Source organism: Pseudophryne corroboree, chromosome 8 (assembly GCF_028390025.1).
Source record: "Pseudophryne corroboree isolate aPseCor3 chromosome 8, aPseCor3.hap2, whole genome shotgun sequence".
NCBI classification, from domain to species: Eukaryota; Metazoa; Chordata; class Amphibia; order Anura; family Myobatrachidae; genus Pseudophryne; species Pseudophryne corroboree.
This window is the reverse complement of record NC_086451.1, coordinates 191,298,543-191,316,457: the sequence shown is the minus strand read 5'-3', so window position 1 is coordinate 191,316,457 and position 17,915 is coordinate 191,298,543. Positions and strand designations below refer to the sequence as shown.

Below are 17,915 nucleotides of genomic sequence, written 5' to 3'. Positions count from 1 at the left end.
CTCCGGATACAGCCTCCTTTTGTCCCAACGATAGCTCCTTGGGACCTATCCTTGGTGCTTCGGGCCTTACCGCACAGAACCTCTGGGGATGGTTGACATCAAATGGCTCACCGCCAAGAATCATTCTGTTAGCTATTGCCTCAGCCCGTAGAGTCTCTGTCATGGGAGCTTTCTCATGTCGCTCTCCGTTTCTGATATTCCACCTGGACTGGGCAGTCCTTCGGACTAAACGTGGATACCTAACTAAGGTAGTATCTAAATTTCATATCAGCGAACCATTTGTGGTACTGACCTTCCAGGAACCTGGTCTTTCACCGGAGGAAGCTTCATTGGATGTGGTCCGGGCTCTTAGGATCTACGTGAACTGGGCTAGTTCTGTTAGAAAAACAGATTCCTTATTCATCCTCTATGGATTCCATTAGCGGGGCTGGCCAGCCAATAAACAAATATTTGCACGTTGGCTTCACATGACCATCTCACAGGCTTACACACAGGCTGATCTGCCTGTTCCGAGTACAGTATCTGCTCATTCTGCTCGCTCTGTGGGTCCTTCGTGGGCAGCACGTCGCGGAGCGTCTGCTGAGCAATTATGCAAGGCTGCTACGTGGTCTTCTGCCAACACGTTTCTTAGGTACTATGCCTTTGATACGTTTGGCTCTCATGACGCATACTTTGGCCGCCAAGTCCTCCTTTCAGCTTAGGAGCGTCCCCTCCCTATAACTGCTTTAGTACATCCCAAGGTTAACCCTGTGGAGACCATGGACCCCGAAGAAGAAAAGAAAGAGTTTTATGTTAAAACGTACCTTTGTTAACTTTTTTTCTTCGAGGTCCATGGGATCCACAGGGCGTCCACCCTGACGCACCACGCTTCAATGGTTTGCCTTCTCTTTTCTATGAGAGTGTTATTTCTGTGTGTACCATACTTTCTCTTACGTCCTAGAGGATGCTGGGGTCCACATTAGTACCATGGGGTATAGACGGGTCCCTTGGGAGCCATGGGAACTTTAAGATTTTAATAGTGTGGGCTGGCTCCTCCCTCTATGCCCCTCCTACCAGACTCAGTGTAGAAAATGTGCCCGGTGGAGCCGGTCACAGCTAGGGGAGCTCCTAGGGGCTTTTCTAGTTTTATTATTATTTAAGAGTTTGTTAGGTACAGGGAGGCTGCTGGCAACAGCCTCCTTGCTTCGTGGGACTTACTGTAGGTGGGGAGTAGGATGCAACCCTGGAGGTTAATGGCCCCTATCTCCACTGACAGGACATTGAGCTCCTGAGGGTGTCGATCGCAAGCCCCCGAGGCGACCGCTCGCTCCCGCAGCACTGCCACCACCACCCTAACAGAGCCAGAAGATGCGGTGGTGAGTAGGACGCCAGCACCCCAGTAAGCGGGGAGCCGGTGAGAATGGCGGCATTAGGGTTGGAGCGCAGCGCTGTTGCTGCGCTCTGGAGGGCTCAGAGGTACATGTGTGCGACGCTGTGAGGGTCGCCCTGGGCCAGCGCAATACCCTACAAACTGGTAACAGAAGGCTACAGGGGCTTGTACTACTGTTAGCTGCAGTTTCACCACAGGCCAGTATAATAACATAAGTGCGGGAAGACGCGCCATTACAGGGGGCGGGGTTTCTCCTCAGAGCGGATCCAGCACTCACCAGCGCCATTTTCTCCCTGCAGATCACACACACAGACGCTGACAGGGAGCGCTGACCCTCCACATAACGCCAGCTATCCTGTGCGGTACCAGGGGGTTATAGAAGGGGAGGGAGAGTGTTTTGTTAACTGTTTAAAGTTACTGCAGTCAGCGCCAGGCATTTATCATATAACTGCCTACTTGGGCACGCTGTGTGTGCTGGCCCCTCATACTCTGTCTCTCTGAAATACTCTGTGGGGAAACTGTATCTACATTTTCCTGTGTGTGTTCATTTATCTCACATTACCATGTCTAGGGACTCTGTCTCCTTTGTTGCAGAGTGTATCTCTTCTCCAGAGGAGTCTATTCCATGTACTCAGTAATGCAATATACTGTTTCAGCCTTCTGAATCCGAACCCCCATGGGTGGCTTCTATTAAGGGAATGATATCCCAGATTTCATCTAGGATAGCTCATAATGAGACTGAAACACAGGTTTTGTGAAAATCTTAAGAGGTTTTGTCATATTCTGCTCCCACTGTCTCATCAAAATCCCCTGGTATATACCCCAAAAATCGTGCGCTTGCCCAAATAATGCAAGTTGACACGGATACCGACTCTAATACGGGGGACAGTGATAGGGATATACTAGGGGGGGAGGCATCACTAGCTAAGGGGGTGCAACTCATGATTGAGGCTATTAGGGATGTTTTACACATTACGAACAAGGTACCTGAGCAGGTTGAGGAGGCTTACTTTACAGACAATAAGAAAGCCTCCCTTACCTTCCCTGCATCTAAGGAATTAAACGCATTGTTTGAAAAATCCTGGGAAAACCTGGAGAAAAAATTCCAGATCCCAAAGAGGGTTCTCGTTGCTTTTCCTTTCCCTGAGGAGGATAGAAAAAAAGTGGGAAAACCCCCCTATAGTAGACGCTTCTGTATCTAGATTGTCTAAAATGGTGGTTTTACCTGTCCCTGGGTCTACCGCTTTGAAAGAACCGGCAGACCGCAAGATTGAGACTACGCTCAAATCAATATACACTGCTTCAGGGGTGGCATTAAGGCCCACTATTGCCTGTGCATGGATTTCTAAGGCCATAGTAAAGTGGTCAGGCATATTACTAGAGGAATTAGATTCTATGGATAGAAGTGACATTGAAATGTTTTTATGTCACATACAGGGGTTCACTACGATATGCCGGCGGTCGTGCTCCCAGCATACCGGCGCCGGGAGCCCGACCGCCGGCTTACCGACAGTGTGGCGAGCGCAAATGAGCCCCTTGCGGGCTCGCTGCGCTCACCACGCTAAGGGCACGGTGGCGCGCTATGCGTGCCATGCTATTTTATTCTCCCTCCAGGGGGGTCGTGGACCCCCACGCCGGTATACTGTGCGCCGGGATCCCGTCAGTCGGCATACTGAAGACCACCCCACATACAGGATTCTGCAGTTTTCATGGTGGAATCCATGAAGGATCTTGGTCATCTAAATGTGAGGACATCTTAAATGGCTGTCTCGGCATGCAGGGGATTATAGCTACGTCAATGATCTGCGGATGCGGAATCCAAGAAGAGTGTGGAGAACCTACCCTTCACAGTTCGGGCTCTGTTTGGGGAGGTTTTGGATGCATGGATTTCCACGGCAACTGCGGGTAAGTCAACCTTTCTTCCCTCAGCCACTCCACCGATGAGAAAGTCAAAGCAAAGGCTAAAAAAGGTCTAAGCCCCCTTCCACTTTCTTCAGGGGTGGTTGGAGAAAATCCAGAAAACCTGCACCAACAGGTTCCTAGGAACAGAAGCCTGCTTCCTCAAAATCTTCAGCATGATGGTGGATCTCCCAGCCTGGTGATCGGGCAGGTGGGAGCACGACTAAGAAATTTCAGTCGTGTCTGGGCGTCCTCATGCCTGGATCCCTGGGTACAGGATATTGTTACCCAGGGTTACAGACTGGAGTTTCAAGAACTCCCACCTCCCAGATTCTTCAAATCAGGCTTACCAGCTTTGCTGACAGAAAGTGCTATCCTACAGGAAGCCATTTAAAAAATGCTGAGGTCAAATGTCATTGTTCCAGTTCCATCTCACCTTCAACACAAGGGTTATTACTCAAACCTATTTGTGGTACCGAAACCTGATGGTTCGGTATGGCTTATATTAAACCTAAAGTCATTGAACCCCTACTTTAGGGAGTTCAAACTCAAGATGGAGTCTCTGAGAGCGGCGATTTCAGGTCTGGAGGAGAGGGAATTCCTGGTATCCCTGGATATCAAGGATGCCTACCTTCACATTCCGATCTGGCCGCCTCACCAGGCTTATCTAAGATTTGCGCTGCTGAACTGTCACTGTCAGTTCCAGGCACTGCTGTTTGGTCTCTCCACGGCACCGAGGGTGTTTACCAAAGTCATGGCAGAGATGATGCAACTCCTCTGCAAGCAGGATGTGAACATAATTCCTTATCTGGACAATCTGCTGATAAAGGCGTCTTCCAGGGAGAAGCTGTTACAGAGCATTGCTCTCTCTACTCACCTGCTACAGGATCATGGATGGATCCTGAACCTTCTAAAGTCGCATTTGGAGCCGACAAGGAGACTGTCCTTCCTGGGGATGATCCTCGCTACAGAAGTACAGAGGGTGTTTCTGCTGGAAGAGAAAGCGTTGGTGATACAAGCAATGGTCCGGGATGTCCTGAAGTCAACCCGGGTATCAGTTCATCAGTGCATTCGCCTTCTGGGGAAGATGGTTGCCTCCTACGAGGCACTTCAGTACGGAAGATTTCACGCACGGTCCTTCCAACTGGGTGTCTTGGACAAATGGTCGGGATCTCATCTTCACATGTGTCAGAGGATACATCTGTCACCGAAAGCCAGAATCTCGCTCTTCTGGTGGATGCAAACCTCTCACCTACTAGAGGGGCCGCAAGTTCGGGATTCAGAATTGGATCCTCCTGTCCACGGATGCAAGTCTCAGAGGTTGGGGTGCAGACACCCAAGGGGAAAACTTCCAAGGAAGGTGGTCAAGTCTGGAATCCATCCTTCCAATAAACATTCTGGAACTAAGGGCATTGTACAACGGTCTTCTACAAGTGGCACATCTTCTGAAAGATCAGGCCATTCAGGTTCAGTCGGACAATGTAACGACGGTGGCCTACATAAACAGACAGGGCGGAACAAAGAGCAGAGCTGCAATGTCAGAGGTAACAAGAATCATCCAGTGGGTGGATAAGCACGCGGTGGCGCTGTCAGCAATATTTATTCTGGGAGTGGACATCTGGGAAGCGGACTTCCTCAGCAGACACGATCTCCATCCAGGAGAATGGGGCCTCCATCCGGAGGTGTTCGCAGAGTTGACAAGCCATTGGGGCATACCTCACATAGACATGATGGCCTTACGCCTCAACGAGAAGCTTCGGCGGTCGAGGGATCCACAGGTAGTGGCGGTGGACGCCCGGGTAACTCTGTGGGTGTTCAAGTCAGTGAATGTGTTCCCTCCGCTTCCACTCATCCCAAGGATTCTCAAACTAATAAAAAGAACAAGAGTTCAGGCGATCCTCATTGCTCCGGACTGGCCAAGAAGGGCTTGGTACGCGGATCTTCTGGAGTTACTGCTGTAAGATCCAAGGCCTCTTCCTCTTCGAGAGGACCTTCTGCAACAGGGGCCGTTCGCTTATCAAGACTTACCATGGCTACGTTTGACGGCATGGAGGTGGAACGCCAGATCTTAGCTCGGAAGGGCATTCCGAACAAGGTTATTCCTACCCTGATACGGACTAGAAAAGTAGTAACGTCAAAATCTTACCATCGAATTTGGAAAAAGTACGTGTCTTGGTGTGAATCCAAGAACTTTCCTATGATGGAGTTTCAACTTGGACGGTTTCTTCTCTTCCTGCAAGCAGGAGTGGATGTGGGCCTGCGTCTGGGCTCCATAAAAGTCCAGATTTCGGCCTTGTCCATTTTCTTCCAGAAACAATTGGCTGCCCTCTCTGAGGTTCAGACTTTCTTGAAAGGGGTTCTGACCATCCAACCTCCATTTGTGCCTCCAACGGCACCTTGGAATCTTAACGTGCTGCTGCAGTTCCTCCAATCTGACTGGTTCGAGCCTTTGCAGGAGGTTGAGATCAAGTTTCTTACTTGGAAGGCTGTCACACTGTTGGCATTGGCATCTGCTAGACATGTGTCCGAATTGGGGGCATTGTCCTGCAAGAGCCCCTACTTGATTTTCTGTGAAAATAGAACTGAACTCAGTACGCATCAGCAATTTCTTCCTAAGGTTGTGTCGGCTTTTCATATCAACCAACCTATTGTGGTGCCAGTGGCTACTGACTCCTCAATCGCCTCAAAGTCCTTGGATGTTGTAAGGGCTTTGAAGATTTATGTGAAGAGAATCTCTCGTCACAGAAAGTCGGACACTCTCTTTGTCTTTTATGATCCCAACAAGCTTGGGTGTCCTGCTTCTCAGCAGACTATTTCTCGCTGGATCAGGTTTACTATCCAGCATGCTTATTCTACGGCAGGATTGCCGTGTCCAAAATCTCTTAAGGCCCACTCTACTCAAAAAGTGGGTTCTTCCTGGGTGGCTGCCCGGGGTGTCTCGGCTTTACAACTTTGCAGAGTGGTTACTTGGTCAGGGTCGAACACATTTGCTAAGTTCTACAAGTTCGATACTTTGACCTCTGAGGACCTAAAGTTTGGTCAATCGGTGCTGCAGGAGCCTCCGCGCTCTCCCTCCCGTTCTGGGAGCTTTGCTACATCCCCATGGTACTAATGTGGACCCCTACCGGTAAATCCTTTTCTCGCAGTCCGTAGATGATGCTCGGTGCCTGCCCAGCGCTACTTTTTCCTGCAGTTGTTACTTGGTTCAGTACTGCCTTCTTCTTTGGTTGAGTACTGCATTGTTACTTGGTTAAGTACTGTTGTTCTGCCGTTGCTGAATTGTTTCAGCTGGTTAGCTGGGTTTTCTGTTATGTGTGAGCTGGTGTGAATCTCACCACTATCTGTATTTCCTTCTCTCGAAGTGTGTCCGTCTCCTTGGGCACAGATTCTAGACTGAGTCTGGTAGGAGGGGCATAGAGGGAGGAGCCAGCCCACACTATTAAACTCTTAAAGTGCCCATGGCTCCCAAGGGACCCAGTAGGTAATTAAAATCCTATTTTCTTCTCTCCTTTCCCCAGCTCCTACTTTGGGCTTGTTAACTAAAACTAATGTGCCTGAGCATGGGGGTGGGGTATGAAGGCAGGGAAGCCCACTGTATCTTGGAAGCCTCGCAAAGCTTTATTGTTCGATGCCAGTCCTGGTCTCCCCCAGATCATACCCAAGGTTAATCCTGTGGATCCCATGGACCTCGAAGAAAAAGAGTTAACGAAAGTAAGTTTTACCATAACTCTTATTAAAAATATCTGTTTTGTCCTCTTAATGATGGAGTGTATGGTAGTAGAAAGTTGATTAAAAATAAAGTTTATGTAACCAGTTTGTGAGAACACAAAATTGCACACATTTATGTTCGAAATGTGCATCAAATTTAAAAATCCATTCATCATGAAGGCACAAGCAGCTACAGTATGATTATGATGTGTAAATTTCAAAACTAGATCTCTTGCTATAATTTACTACCTCTTTGTGCAAGTGACATACTGTTCTGGAGCAGGGCAAAATAAACAACACCCTGCCAAAAGGCCACTCCAGGCAGTGCTGCGGGGGTGCCTGTTTAGAACTAATGACGGTGTTGCGAGGAAGCAATTGTGGTGCCCTCAAGGCCCCGCACACTCATAGTTAGTGCCCTGGGCATGTTTAGTTGTGTCCTTTCTGATCTTATACATGATGCGTATGCATCGCAGCATAAGTGCCCACTACCATGCTCAACTATACGCAGTTCGGCGCAACTTATCCTTACCGTGTGTAAGATCAGAAATAGTAGGATTTTAATTACCTACTGGTAAATCCTTTTCTCGTAGTCCATAGTGGATACTGGTAATCCATTTAGTACCATGGGGTATAGACAGGTCCACTGGGAGCCATGGGCACTTTTAGAAATTGACAGTGTGCGCTGGCTCCTCCCTCTATGCCCCTCCTACCAGACTCGGTCCAGGAAACTGTGCCTGAGGAGACGGACATACTTTGAGAGAAGGATAGATAAGTAAAGTGTTGAGATGACGAACCAGCACACACAGAACAAGAGGAAAGCCATGCTAACCAAGCTTGAAACAGGAACAGCAACAGCTGAACAAACCAGAATACCAGGATTTACCGGTAGGTAATTAAAATCCTATTTTCTATTACATCCTAGGGGATACTGGGTACCAAAGCTCCCTAACCGGGGCGGGAGAGTGCTGAGGTTCCTACAGAACTGATTGATCAAACTGAGGATCCGCAGACGCCAAAGTATCGAACTTGTAAAACTTAGCAAACGTGTTCGAACCTGACCAAGTAGCTGCTAGGCAGAGCTGTAAAGCCGAGACACCCTGGGCAGAAGCCCAAGAAGAACCCACCAACCTAGTAGAGTGGGCCTGAACAGATTTTGGAACCGGCAAGCCTGCCGTGGAATAAGCATGTTGGATAGTGAGCATGATCCAGCGTGCAATGGACTGCTTTGAAGCAGGACACCCAATTTTATTGGGATCATAGAGAACGAACAGCGAGTCCGATTTCCTGTGACAAACTGTTCTCTTTAAATGCACCTTAAAAGCCCTCACAACATCCAAAGACTTTGAAGTAGCAGAGGTGACCGTAACAACCAGAACCACAATAGGTTGGTTGATGTGAAATGCAGACACCACCTTAGGAAGAAATTGCTGACGAGTTCTAAGTTCAGCTCTGTCCTTATGTAAAATTAAGTAGGGGCTATTGTGAGACAACGCCCCTAGCTTCGACACACATCTTGCTGAAGCAAAGGCCAACAGCGTGATGGTCTTTCACGTAAGGTACTTTGCGTCAACCTCCTGTGATGGTTCAAACCAGTCTGAATTGAAGGAACAGCATCACCAAATTGAGTTCCCAAGGTGCTGTGGGAGGCACAAAGGGAGGTTGGATGGGCAGAACACCTTTCAAGAACATCTGGACCTCATGGAGAGAAGCCAATTGTTTCTGAAAGAAAATAGACAAGGCCGAAATCTGGACTTTTATGGAGCCTACTTTTATAGGCCCACATCCACTCCCGACTGCAGAAAAAAACAGGAAACGTCCTGCTTTTTCTGCAGATGAAATTCCACCTCTGAATAATGTCTGCTCTCACTCCAGGAGACATGTTTCCTCCAGAAACGGTGGTAATGTTTAGATGTTACCCCCTTCCTGGCTTGGATCATAGTCGGGATGGCCTTGTCGGGAATCCCTCTCCTGGCTAGAATCAACCGTTCAACTTCCATGCCTTTAAACGTAGCCGCGGTAAGTCTTGATAGACGAATAGGCCCTGTTGCAAAAGATCCTCGTGAAGAGGTAGAGGCCACGGATCTTCGAGTAGCTTCTCGAGACGATCCGCATACCAGGCCCTTCGTGGCCAGTCTGGAGCAATGAGGATTACTTGAACCTTTTCCCTTTTTATTTTTTTAAGAATTCTTGGGATCAGAGGAAGTGGAGGAAACACGTACACCAGCTGGTAGACCCACGGGGTTGTAGGAGCGTCTACCGCCACTGCTTGTGGGTCCCTCGACCTGAAACAATACCGCTTGAGCTTCTTGTTGAGTCTAAAGGCCAACATGTCGATTTGTGGCTATCCCCACTGACATGTCATCCACCGGAACATCTCCGGGTGAAGGCCCCACTCCCCTGGGTGAAGGTCATGTCTGCTGAGGACGTCTGCTTCCCAGTTGTCTACTCCCGGAATGAAGACCGCCGACAACGCCACTGCATGTTTTTCCACCCAGAGGAGAATTCTTGACACCTCTGACATTGCTGCTCTGCTTTTTGTTCCACCCTGTCGGTTTATGTACGTTACTGCCGTCACATTGGGAGTCATTCCGAGTTGATCGCTAGCTGCCGTTGTTCGCTGCGTAGTGATCAGTGAAAAAAAGGCTAATCTGCGCATGCGTATGTACCGCAATGCGCACGTGCGTCTTACGGGTACAAAGTCCTTTGTGGTTTTGCATTGGTTCTAGCTACGATTCCAAACGCACAGCTGATTGCAAGTAGATTGACATGAAGTGGGCGTTTCTGGGTGGCAACTAACCGTTTTCAGGGAGTGTTTGGTAAAACGCAGGCGTGGCTGTGTAACGCGAAAAGCCATTCCTCTGTCGCTAGAAACAACGCACATGAAGAGTAACTACAGGGCTGGAAATGTTTTGCACAAAAGATTTTGCAGGCGCTCTGCTGCAGAAGCGTTCGCACTTCTGTAAAGCGAAAATACACTCCCCAGTGGGCGGCGATAATGCGTTTGCACGGCTGCTAAAAACTGCTAGCGAGCGATCAACTTGAAATGACCCCCATTGTCCGACTGGACTTGAATGGCCTGATTACGAAGTAGAGATGAGGCCTGCAGAAGGACGTTGTAGACAGCCCTGAGTTCCAGGATGTTTATTGAAAGGACAACTTCCTGACTTGATCTTGCCTGAAACTTCATCCCCTGGGTGACTGCTCCCCAACCTCTGAGGCTTGCGTCTGTGGTTAGCAGAATCCAATTCTGAATCCCGAATCTCCGACCCTTGACAAGTTGCGAAATCTGTAGCTACCACAGCAGGGAGATCCTGGTTCTTGGCCTAACGGATCCTCTGGTATATTTGAAGATGCGATCCGGTCCATTTGTCCAATAGCTCTAGTTGGAAGGGCCTCGCATGAAACCTTCCGTACTGAAGCGCCTCGTAAGAGGCCACCATTTTCCCCAGAAGGTGAATGCACAGATGCACCGAGATCCAGGTTGGCTTCAGGACAGCCCGAACCAACGAATGGATTACCATAGCCTTTTGCAAGGGAAGGAACACTCTCTGAGACTCTGTGTCCAGTATCATTCCCAGGAAAGGAAGCCTCTGTGTCGGTTCCAGGTGAGATTTTGGTAGGTTCAGTATCCACCCGTGATCCAGGAGTAGTCTGGTTGAGAGACCAATGCTGTCCAACAACCGCTCCCTGGACAGTGCCTTTATCAGAAGATCATCCAGGTACGGAATTATGTTCACTCCCTGTTTGCGGAATAGAAACATCATCTCTGCCATCACTTTGGTGAACACTCTCGGTGCCATGGAGAGACCAAATGGCAGGGTCTGGAACTGCTAGTGACAGTCCTGCAGTGCAAATCGTAGATAAGCCTGATGAAGTGGACAGATCGGAATGCGAAGGTACGCCTTAATATCCAGAGACACTAGGAATTCCCCCTCCTCCAGACCTGAGATCACCGCTCTCAGAGACTCCATCTTGAATTTGAACACTCATAAGTATGGGTTCAACGACTTGAGGTTCAGAATAGTCCTCACCGAACCGTCCCGTACTACAAACAAGTTGGAACAGTACCCCTTGTTTTGCAGATGAGGTGGAACTGGAACAATGATCTGGGTCTGTACCAGTCTTTGAATGGCGTTCTGTAAAGTTATACTTGCCTCTTGTGAAACTGGTAAGCTTGATTTGACGAATCTGTGAGATGGCGAGCTCCTGGAACTCCAGTCTGTAGCCCCGCGAAATAAGATCTATGACCCAGGGATCTGACTGAAGAATTTTAGCCGGGCTCCCACCTGCCAGTCTTCCAGACATCTCGGTCCACCATCATGCTGAAGGTTTTGAGGAAGCAGAGCTTGAGCCCTGTTCCTGAGAACCGGGAGCTGCTGGTTTGCGTTGTCTACCTCTAGTTCCTCTGGTGGCGGTAGAAGAACCTCTGGGCTTGCCCCTAAACTTGACAGTCCGAAAGTACTGTAAATTGGGTCCTGAGAAGGCCTTCCTAGCTGGGAGAGCTGCAGAAGGAAGGTATGTGGACTTAGCCGCAGTAGCTTTGGAGATCCATTTGTCTAGTTCATCTCCAAATAAGGCCTCGCCTGTGAAAGGTAGACATTCCACGCCTTCCCTGGAGTCCACATCCACTGTCCACTGGCATTGCCATAGACCCCTACACGCAGACACTGCCATAGCTGTAGGGCGTGCATTAAGCAAGCCTATTTCTTTTATGGCTTCCACCATAAAGTTTGCAAAGTCCTGTATATGTTGCAGGAGAAAAACAATCTCCCCTTGAGGTAAGGTATCTAACCCCTCAATTAGGTTACCCGACCATTTAACAATGGCTTGCATAATCCACCCACATGCTATAGTGGGTCTCTGGGCCACCCCCGCAGCTGTATGTAAAGATTTGAGCGTAGTCTCAATCTTGCGGTCAGCCATGTCTTTCAGGGAGGCTGCACCTGGGACAGGCAATACAATTTTCAGTGAGAGCCTGGATACTGATACTTCCACTATTGGTGGATTTTCCCATTTCTTGCTATTCTCAGGAGGAAAAGGAAAGGATAATATCCGTTTAGGGATTTGAAATTTCCTATCAGGATTAACCCATGGGTCTTCAAACAGGGTATTTAATTCCTTTGACACAGGAAAAGTGGCTGAGGATTTATTTTTTGTGTTAAAATAAGATTCCTCACTCTCCTCTTTCACCTTATCAGGGATATTCAGAACTTCTCTGATAGCAACTATAAGAGCCTCTATTCCCTGCAACAGAGTACCCTCCCCCACCTCTGAGTCCACCTCACCCTCCTCCATGTCTGACCCTTCATCATCCGAGTCAGACTGCAGAATATGGGCCAAAGTACATTTCTGAGGACAGATAGCAGGGGACTGAGTTGCTGGTTTGGGTACTGAGTCTTTTTTCATAAACTCAGATTAAGTATTGCGTCGCTTTCTCAGTCCGAGATAATTTAGTAGAGGTTGTGGAAATCATTCCCCTAATGGAGTCCAGCCAAGCTGGTTCTGCCCCACTAGCCTGGGAAGGGACATAATGAAGCCCCGCCCCTTCAATGGCGCACGGTCTTCCCGCTATTTTTTTAATACTGGTTATATGTGTCTTGTGCATAAAATGGAGACAGACTTCTTTTATGGCTATGTTGCCAGTCTGGGTACTGTGTGCGCTGTTAAGCGTCTGTGTCTATATACAGCGGGAGACGCAGTCCGCCCCGTTTAGAAGCCGTGCGTCTCCGTACCCTCATGCCTCCATAATGGACGGTGACCTGCTAACCAGGACATCGGCTTAGTACTCACCACTCTTCATTCTTCTGGCTCTGTTAGGGGTGGCAGCGTGCTGCGGGAATGTACGCTCGCCATGATGGGGCTTGCAAATAGTTCCCTCAGGAGCTAGTGTCCTGTCAGCGGAGAATAGGACCATTAACCCTGAGAGAGGTTGGGCCATCTCCCCTCCCCTAAGTCCCACGAAGCAGGCAGGCTGGTGTCATCCAGTCCTGCCTGAAAATAACAAACACATAAAAGAAATGCAGAAAACTCTTCAGGAGCTTTCAGGTATGTGACCTTGCTCCTCCAGGCACATTTTCTAAACGGAGTCTGGTAGGAGAGGTATAGAGGGAGGAGCCAGTGCACACTATTAATTTCTTAAAGTGCCCATGGCTCCTAGTCTATACCCCATGGTACTAAATGGATTTCCTGTATCCCCTAGAACGTAAGAGAAATAATAGTACAATATGAATGTTCTAAATCAATAATTGAGTTACCTAGATTTAATAAATAAAATCAGTATGTATTTAGACTGAAACTGTGTGCTAATAAAGGCCTTGCATAAAAATACCTACTGCAGTGAATAGTACAGAGTGCTAGTATCCTTTGCCAGCACTAGTGTGTATGAAATGCTGCAAAATGCCTTTTCATGTTGGATTATTTGTATCACAACTTGATTATTCTTGACATTCTTCAATCTAATATCTAGACATACAGATGTATCTGCCTACCAAACTGTTTCAGGCTTATCAGTCTTCTGAGTCGCTGGACTCTGCAGCTCAACAGGAGAAAACAAGCAAGGTAATGATTATTTCATTTGAATAAATGTTGTTAAAGTACCAACAAAGTTTTGCGTCACCAACTTTACCCTGCAGTTTACAATGAAATTACATTCTACTCATGTCAAAAAAAATTAATTGATTTAAGCTGTTTTTTTCTGCATATCATATTTTCGTTTTTTATTTTGCTTATGATCTCCTGAGTTTTCACTGTTGTGCACAAGTGTGAGAGAGTTGTTTCCATTGAAGATTCCAGCGGTCCAAGAAGAGATGCAGCTCCCTCAGGATTCAGCAAGGGAGATGGATTTTGCTGCTCTGGTAGATATCTTACGGGAAGCTCCCAATGTCCAAGAGCAAGCAAGCATCCTGTATCTTCTGTATTCTATGAAGTGAGTTACATACACTCTCACAATATCCACATATGTCATAACACTCTCTGCCTTTCCCTTTTCCCATTCTTCTTGTTTCATTTTCCTTTGATAGGGGATTAGATTGGGACACTCTGATATATGGACAGCCAGGTGTTACTGTAAAAGACCTCCTGACAGAACTGTATGGTAAAGTCGGGGCCACACGCCAGTGGGCTTTGATACGCTGCATTTCAGGGATGCTGAAGAAGAAAGTAGAAGCTCTAGATGAGGTAATTCTGCAGGAACCCATCAGTCTTTAATTCTCGCACACAATATGAGGATGTTTGCACTTCACACTTCTTGTGCAATGATTACAATTAGGAGCAATATACAAGTGACACTGTTTGAACTTTACCGTTGGGACGAAAAGTGTTACAGTTCGGGAAGTACCATCTGGCACGGGACTTTCATGGTTGTGATGGAGGCAAATGTTAGTTAAAAATGTAGCTATTAGTTTTGTTTCATTTTGTTGTTTTATTGTTGAGTTTAAAACTTGTTTTACGTTCTATTTAAATGAAATGGCTTCACTGCCTTGACAACAATCCCGGGCCTTAATGCTATAAACATTATTTGCTTGTCATCCATTGCATACTATAGGATACTATAAAACCTTCAAACGGAGGTGTTGCGTATAGTAACCAAACAGGTTCTATAATTTATCTGGTCAATTCTTTAAAATGGCAGACAGAGAGGGGGGAGGGGGGTGCTTTCAGCCCCCCCTTGTATCCCCCAGCACACTGATTATTACCTGTAACAATACTTGAACCTATCTGGTAATAGAATTTCAGAGTTTTTAGTTACATGCATTAGCAAAGACATGGTTAGCTGCTGAGCCATGTCAAGGCTTCTCCGATATCCGCAGTCCTGACACTACATAATAGCAGTGCCCACATAGGGCCATGTGATTTATCTACAGTAAGGTCTCATGATAAAGGCTCATACAAAACCGCATACAGACTGATGGCTAGCTTACCTGAGAGCCATCCCTAGGATCTCCAATTATCACTACAAGGACCAGCACGCCTTCCAAATTCTGCTCCCATTCAATGCCTTCTCACAGTGGTAGCTGCTCAATCATTCCTGGAGATAACTATGTCAGGTGCTAGAAAGTGTCAAAACAAACAGCAGACAGAGAGGGGTGCCCCACCTCCTCCCCCCGGCATTCCCCACCACGCCCCTCCCCTCCCCCCAGTATCCCCCAGCACACAGACCATTACCTGTAACAATACTTGAACCTATCTGGTCATTCTTTAAAATGATAGTTAGAATCTGGTTGGTTGGTTCCTATGGGCAACTTCAATACATGTTCTCTTTGATAAATCTCCCTCACAGAATTTTATTAATGTCTTCATTCTTACCTTATAAAGCATTAATTTAAATAATTTAGAAAAACTATAACTATTTCTAAATGCGATAATGTTATCAATATTATCCTGCATCACAATATAATCAACTTTTTTCTTCAGGGATTTACCAGCTAACCAAATACTTTCTATCTTTCCCATTAACTCCTTTTAAAGTTTCTGCTCTTTTACATTCTTCTTTCACCATTTTCTTATAAACTTTTATTTAAATATTGTCTTCTGTCACAACTTTTTTTTTCTGGCTTCTTGTCATTTTCACCCAACTGTCTGTCTAGGCATCCTTATTATCACAGGCAGATGGTCCTCAACATGTCTAAGCAGATGATTCGTTGCATCAGGTGATGGAAAAAGAGCACTAAGGGGGGAATCTTCTAAACCCTTCCCTACTGTTTGCAACAATCACCCCTCATCCAACTTTATTGCACAAGATTTTTTATTTCCAATCTTTATTTTATTTATTTTTGTTCAGTTTGCTAGAGTTGAATGATTTCCCTCTGTCTCCAAACTCTATACACATATATTGTGTATAGTATATTGTGTTCACTGTCATATTGTTATTAATGTCTGTATTTACTTTCTTCTGTTAACTATGACATCCACATTTCAGTAAATCACATCAGCAAATCTCCACTCTCTACATCTCTCTTCTGTTCCAAACTTCTTCTGTTAGGTCTTAAATCATCCTGAATTTGGCTATATAAGAGCACAATGAACAGACTGTGTGTTGTCTTCCATAGGCATGCACAGACCTTCTATCACACCAGAAGCAGATCACAGTAGGGCTACCTCCAGAGCCAAGGGAAAAGACTATCATTGCGTATGTTTCTGTTGACTTAATGTACTTTATTTATGCTTTTTAATTTCAGATGATACAGGACAAAGATGGTTGGTGCTAAAACTGTAATTACATGTTTTTTGACGGTAACCAGTCATATTATTAACTTCCAATAAGATTTTAAATTTAAGTGGTGGCTGCCAATCTGTAACATTGTAAAATAGGAGATTTATGGTAGACTTACCATTGTTAAATCTCTTTCTGCGAGGTACACTGGTTTCCACAGGGTATACATTGGGGTGTAGAGATGGATCTGGATCCAGGAACAGGTTAAAGCTTTAGCTGTCCTAAGATGCATTGGGGCCTCCTCTATAACCCCGCCTCCAGGCACTGTGAGCTCAGTTTCGTTAACAAGTCCAATGGAGGAGCAGGTAAAAGAGAAGGCAGATGTTAGTCACATAGAACCACATTCTCACGGCAGGAGAAGGGACCAGCGACTAATGCCATACTATGCATAATGCCATAGAAGCTAGGTGCGTCAGGGCGGGCGCCCTGTGGAACCCAGTGTACCTCGCAGAAAGAGATTTAACAATGGTAAGTCTACCATAAATCTCCTTTTCTGCAGCGGGGTACACTGTGTTCTACAGGGAATACATTGGGGATGTCCCAAAGCAGTTCCTCAAGGGAGGGAACACGCCTTAATGGGTATGAGAACCCGGCGTCTAAAGGAAGCATCCTGGGAGGCGGAAGTATCAAAGGCATAGAACCTAATGAACGTGTTCACTGAGGACCACGTAGCCGCCTTGCACAAATGTTCTGCGGACGCGCCATGGTGGGCCGATCATGAGGGTCCAACAGACTGAGAAGACTGGGCTTTAATAGCAGGAGCTAGAGGTCCAGTCTGTGCATAAGCTTGTGCAATCACCATTCTAATCCATCTGTCCAAGGTTTGCTTAGTCGCAGGCCAGGTACGTTTGTGAAAACCAAAAAGAACAAAAAAGGGAATCTGACCTCCTGATAGAGGCAGTCCTCTCCACGTATATACGGAGAGCCTGTACCACATTCAAAGACCGCTCTTTGTAGGACAAACCAGATGAGATGAAGGCCGGAACCACAATCTCTTGGTTAAGGTGAAAAGATAACACCACCATAAGCAAATAACCAGGGCGAGTTCTAAGAACTGCCCGGTCATGGTGAAATATCAGAAAGGGTGGACGACAGGACAAAGCGCCTAGGTACGACACCCTCCTAGCAGACGCAATAGCCAGTAGGAACAGGACCTTGACCGTGAGCCATTTAAGGTCCACTGACTCAAGAGGTTCAAATGGAGACTCTTGCAGGGCATTCAGAACAACAGACAGATCCCATGGAGCCACATTAGGGACATAGGGAGGCTGAATCTGTAAAACACCTTGCATGAAAGTATGAACATCAGGAATCGACACAATTTCTCTTATGTCCTAGAGGATACTGGGGTCCACAATAGTACCATGGGGTATAGAAGGGTCCACTAGGAGCCATGGGCACTTTAAGAAATTGATAGTGTGGGCTGGCTCCACCCGATATACCCCTCCTACCAGACTCAGTTTAGAAAATGTGCTTGGAGGAGCCGGTCATGCTTGGGAAGCTCCTGAAGAGTTTTCTGCATTTATTTTCCTTTTTATTGTTTTCAGGCAGGTCTGGCCGACACCAGATTGCCTGTTTCGTTGGACCTAGGGGGGGGGGGGGGGGGGGGAAACAGCCCAACCTCCCTAGGTTTAATGGTCCCGTTCCCCACTGACAGGACACTGGGCTCGTGAGGGTCCTATTCGCAAGCCCCACCACGGCGAGCATACAGACCTGCAGCACGCCACC

At 47.1% G+C, this 17,915-nt stretch overlaps 1 protein-coding gene across 12 annotated transcripts in view; it reads left to right on the top strand.

The window, feature by feature from the left end:
- Positions 1-17,915, top strand: part of PHKA1 (phosphorylase kinase regulatory subunit alpha 1) — an 828,488-nt gene that overhangs the window by 630,873 nt on the left and 179,700 nt on the right. For all 12 annotated transcript variants that reach the window (XM_063937031.1, XM_063937029.1, XM_063937030.1 and 9 more), the window contains 4 exons: positions 13,443-13,534; positions 13,762-13,901; positions 13,996-14,152; positions 16,024-16,103. In XM_063937031.1, the coding sequence (XP_063793101.1) occupies positions 13,443-13,534; positions 13,762-13,901; positions 13,996-14,152; positions 16,024-16,103 (469 nt within the window). The remainder of the gene's footprint in view (positions 1-13,442; positions 13,535-13,761; positions 13,902-13,995; positions 14,153-16,023; positions 16,104-17,915) is intronic.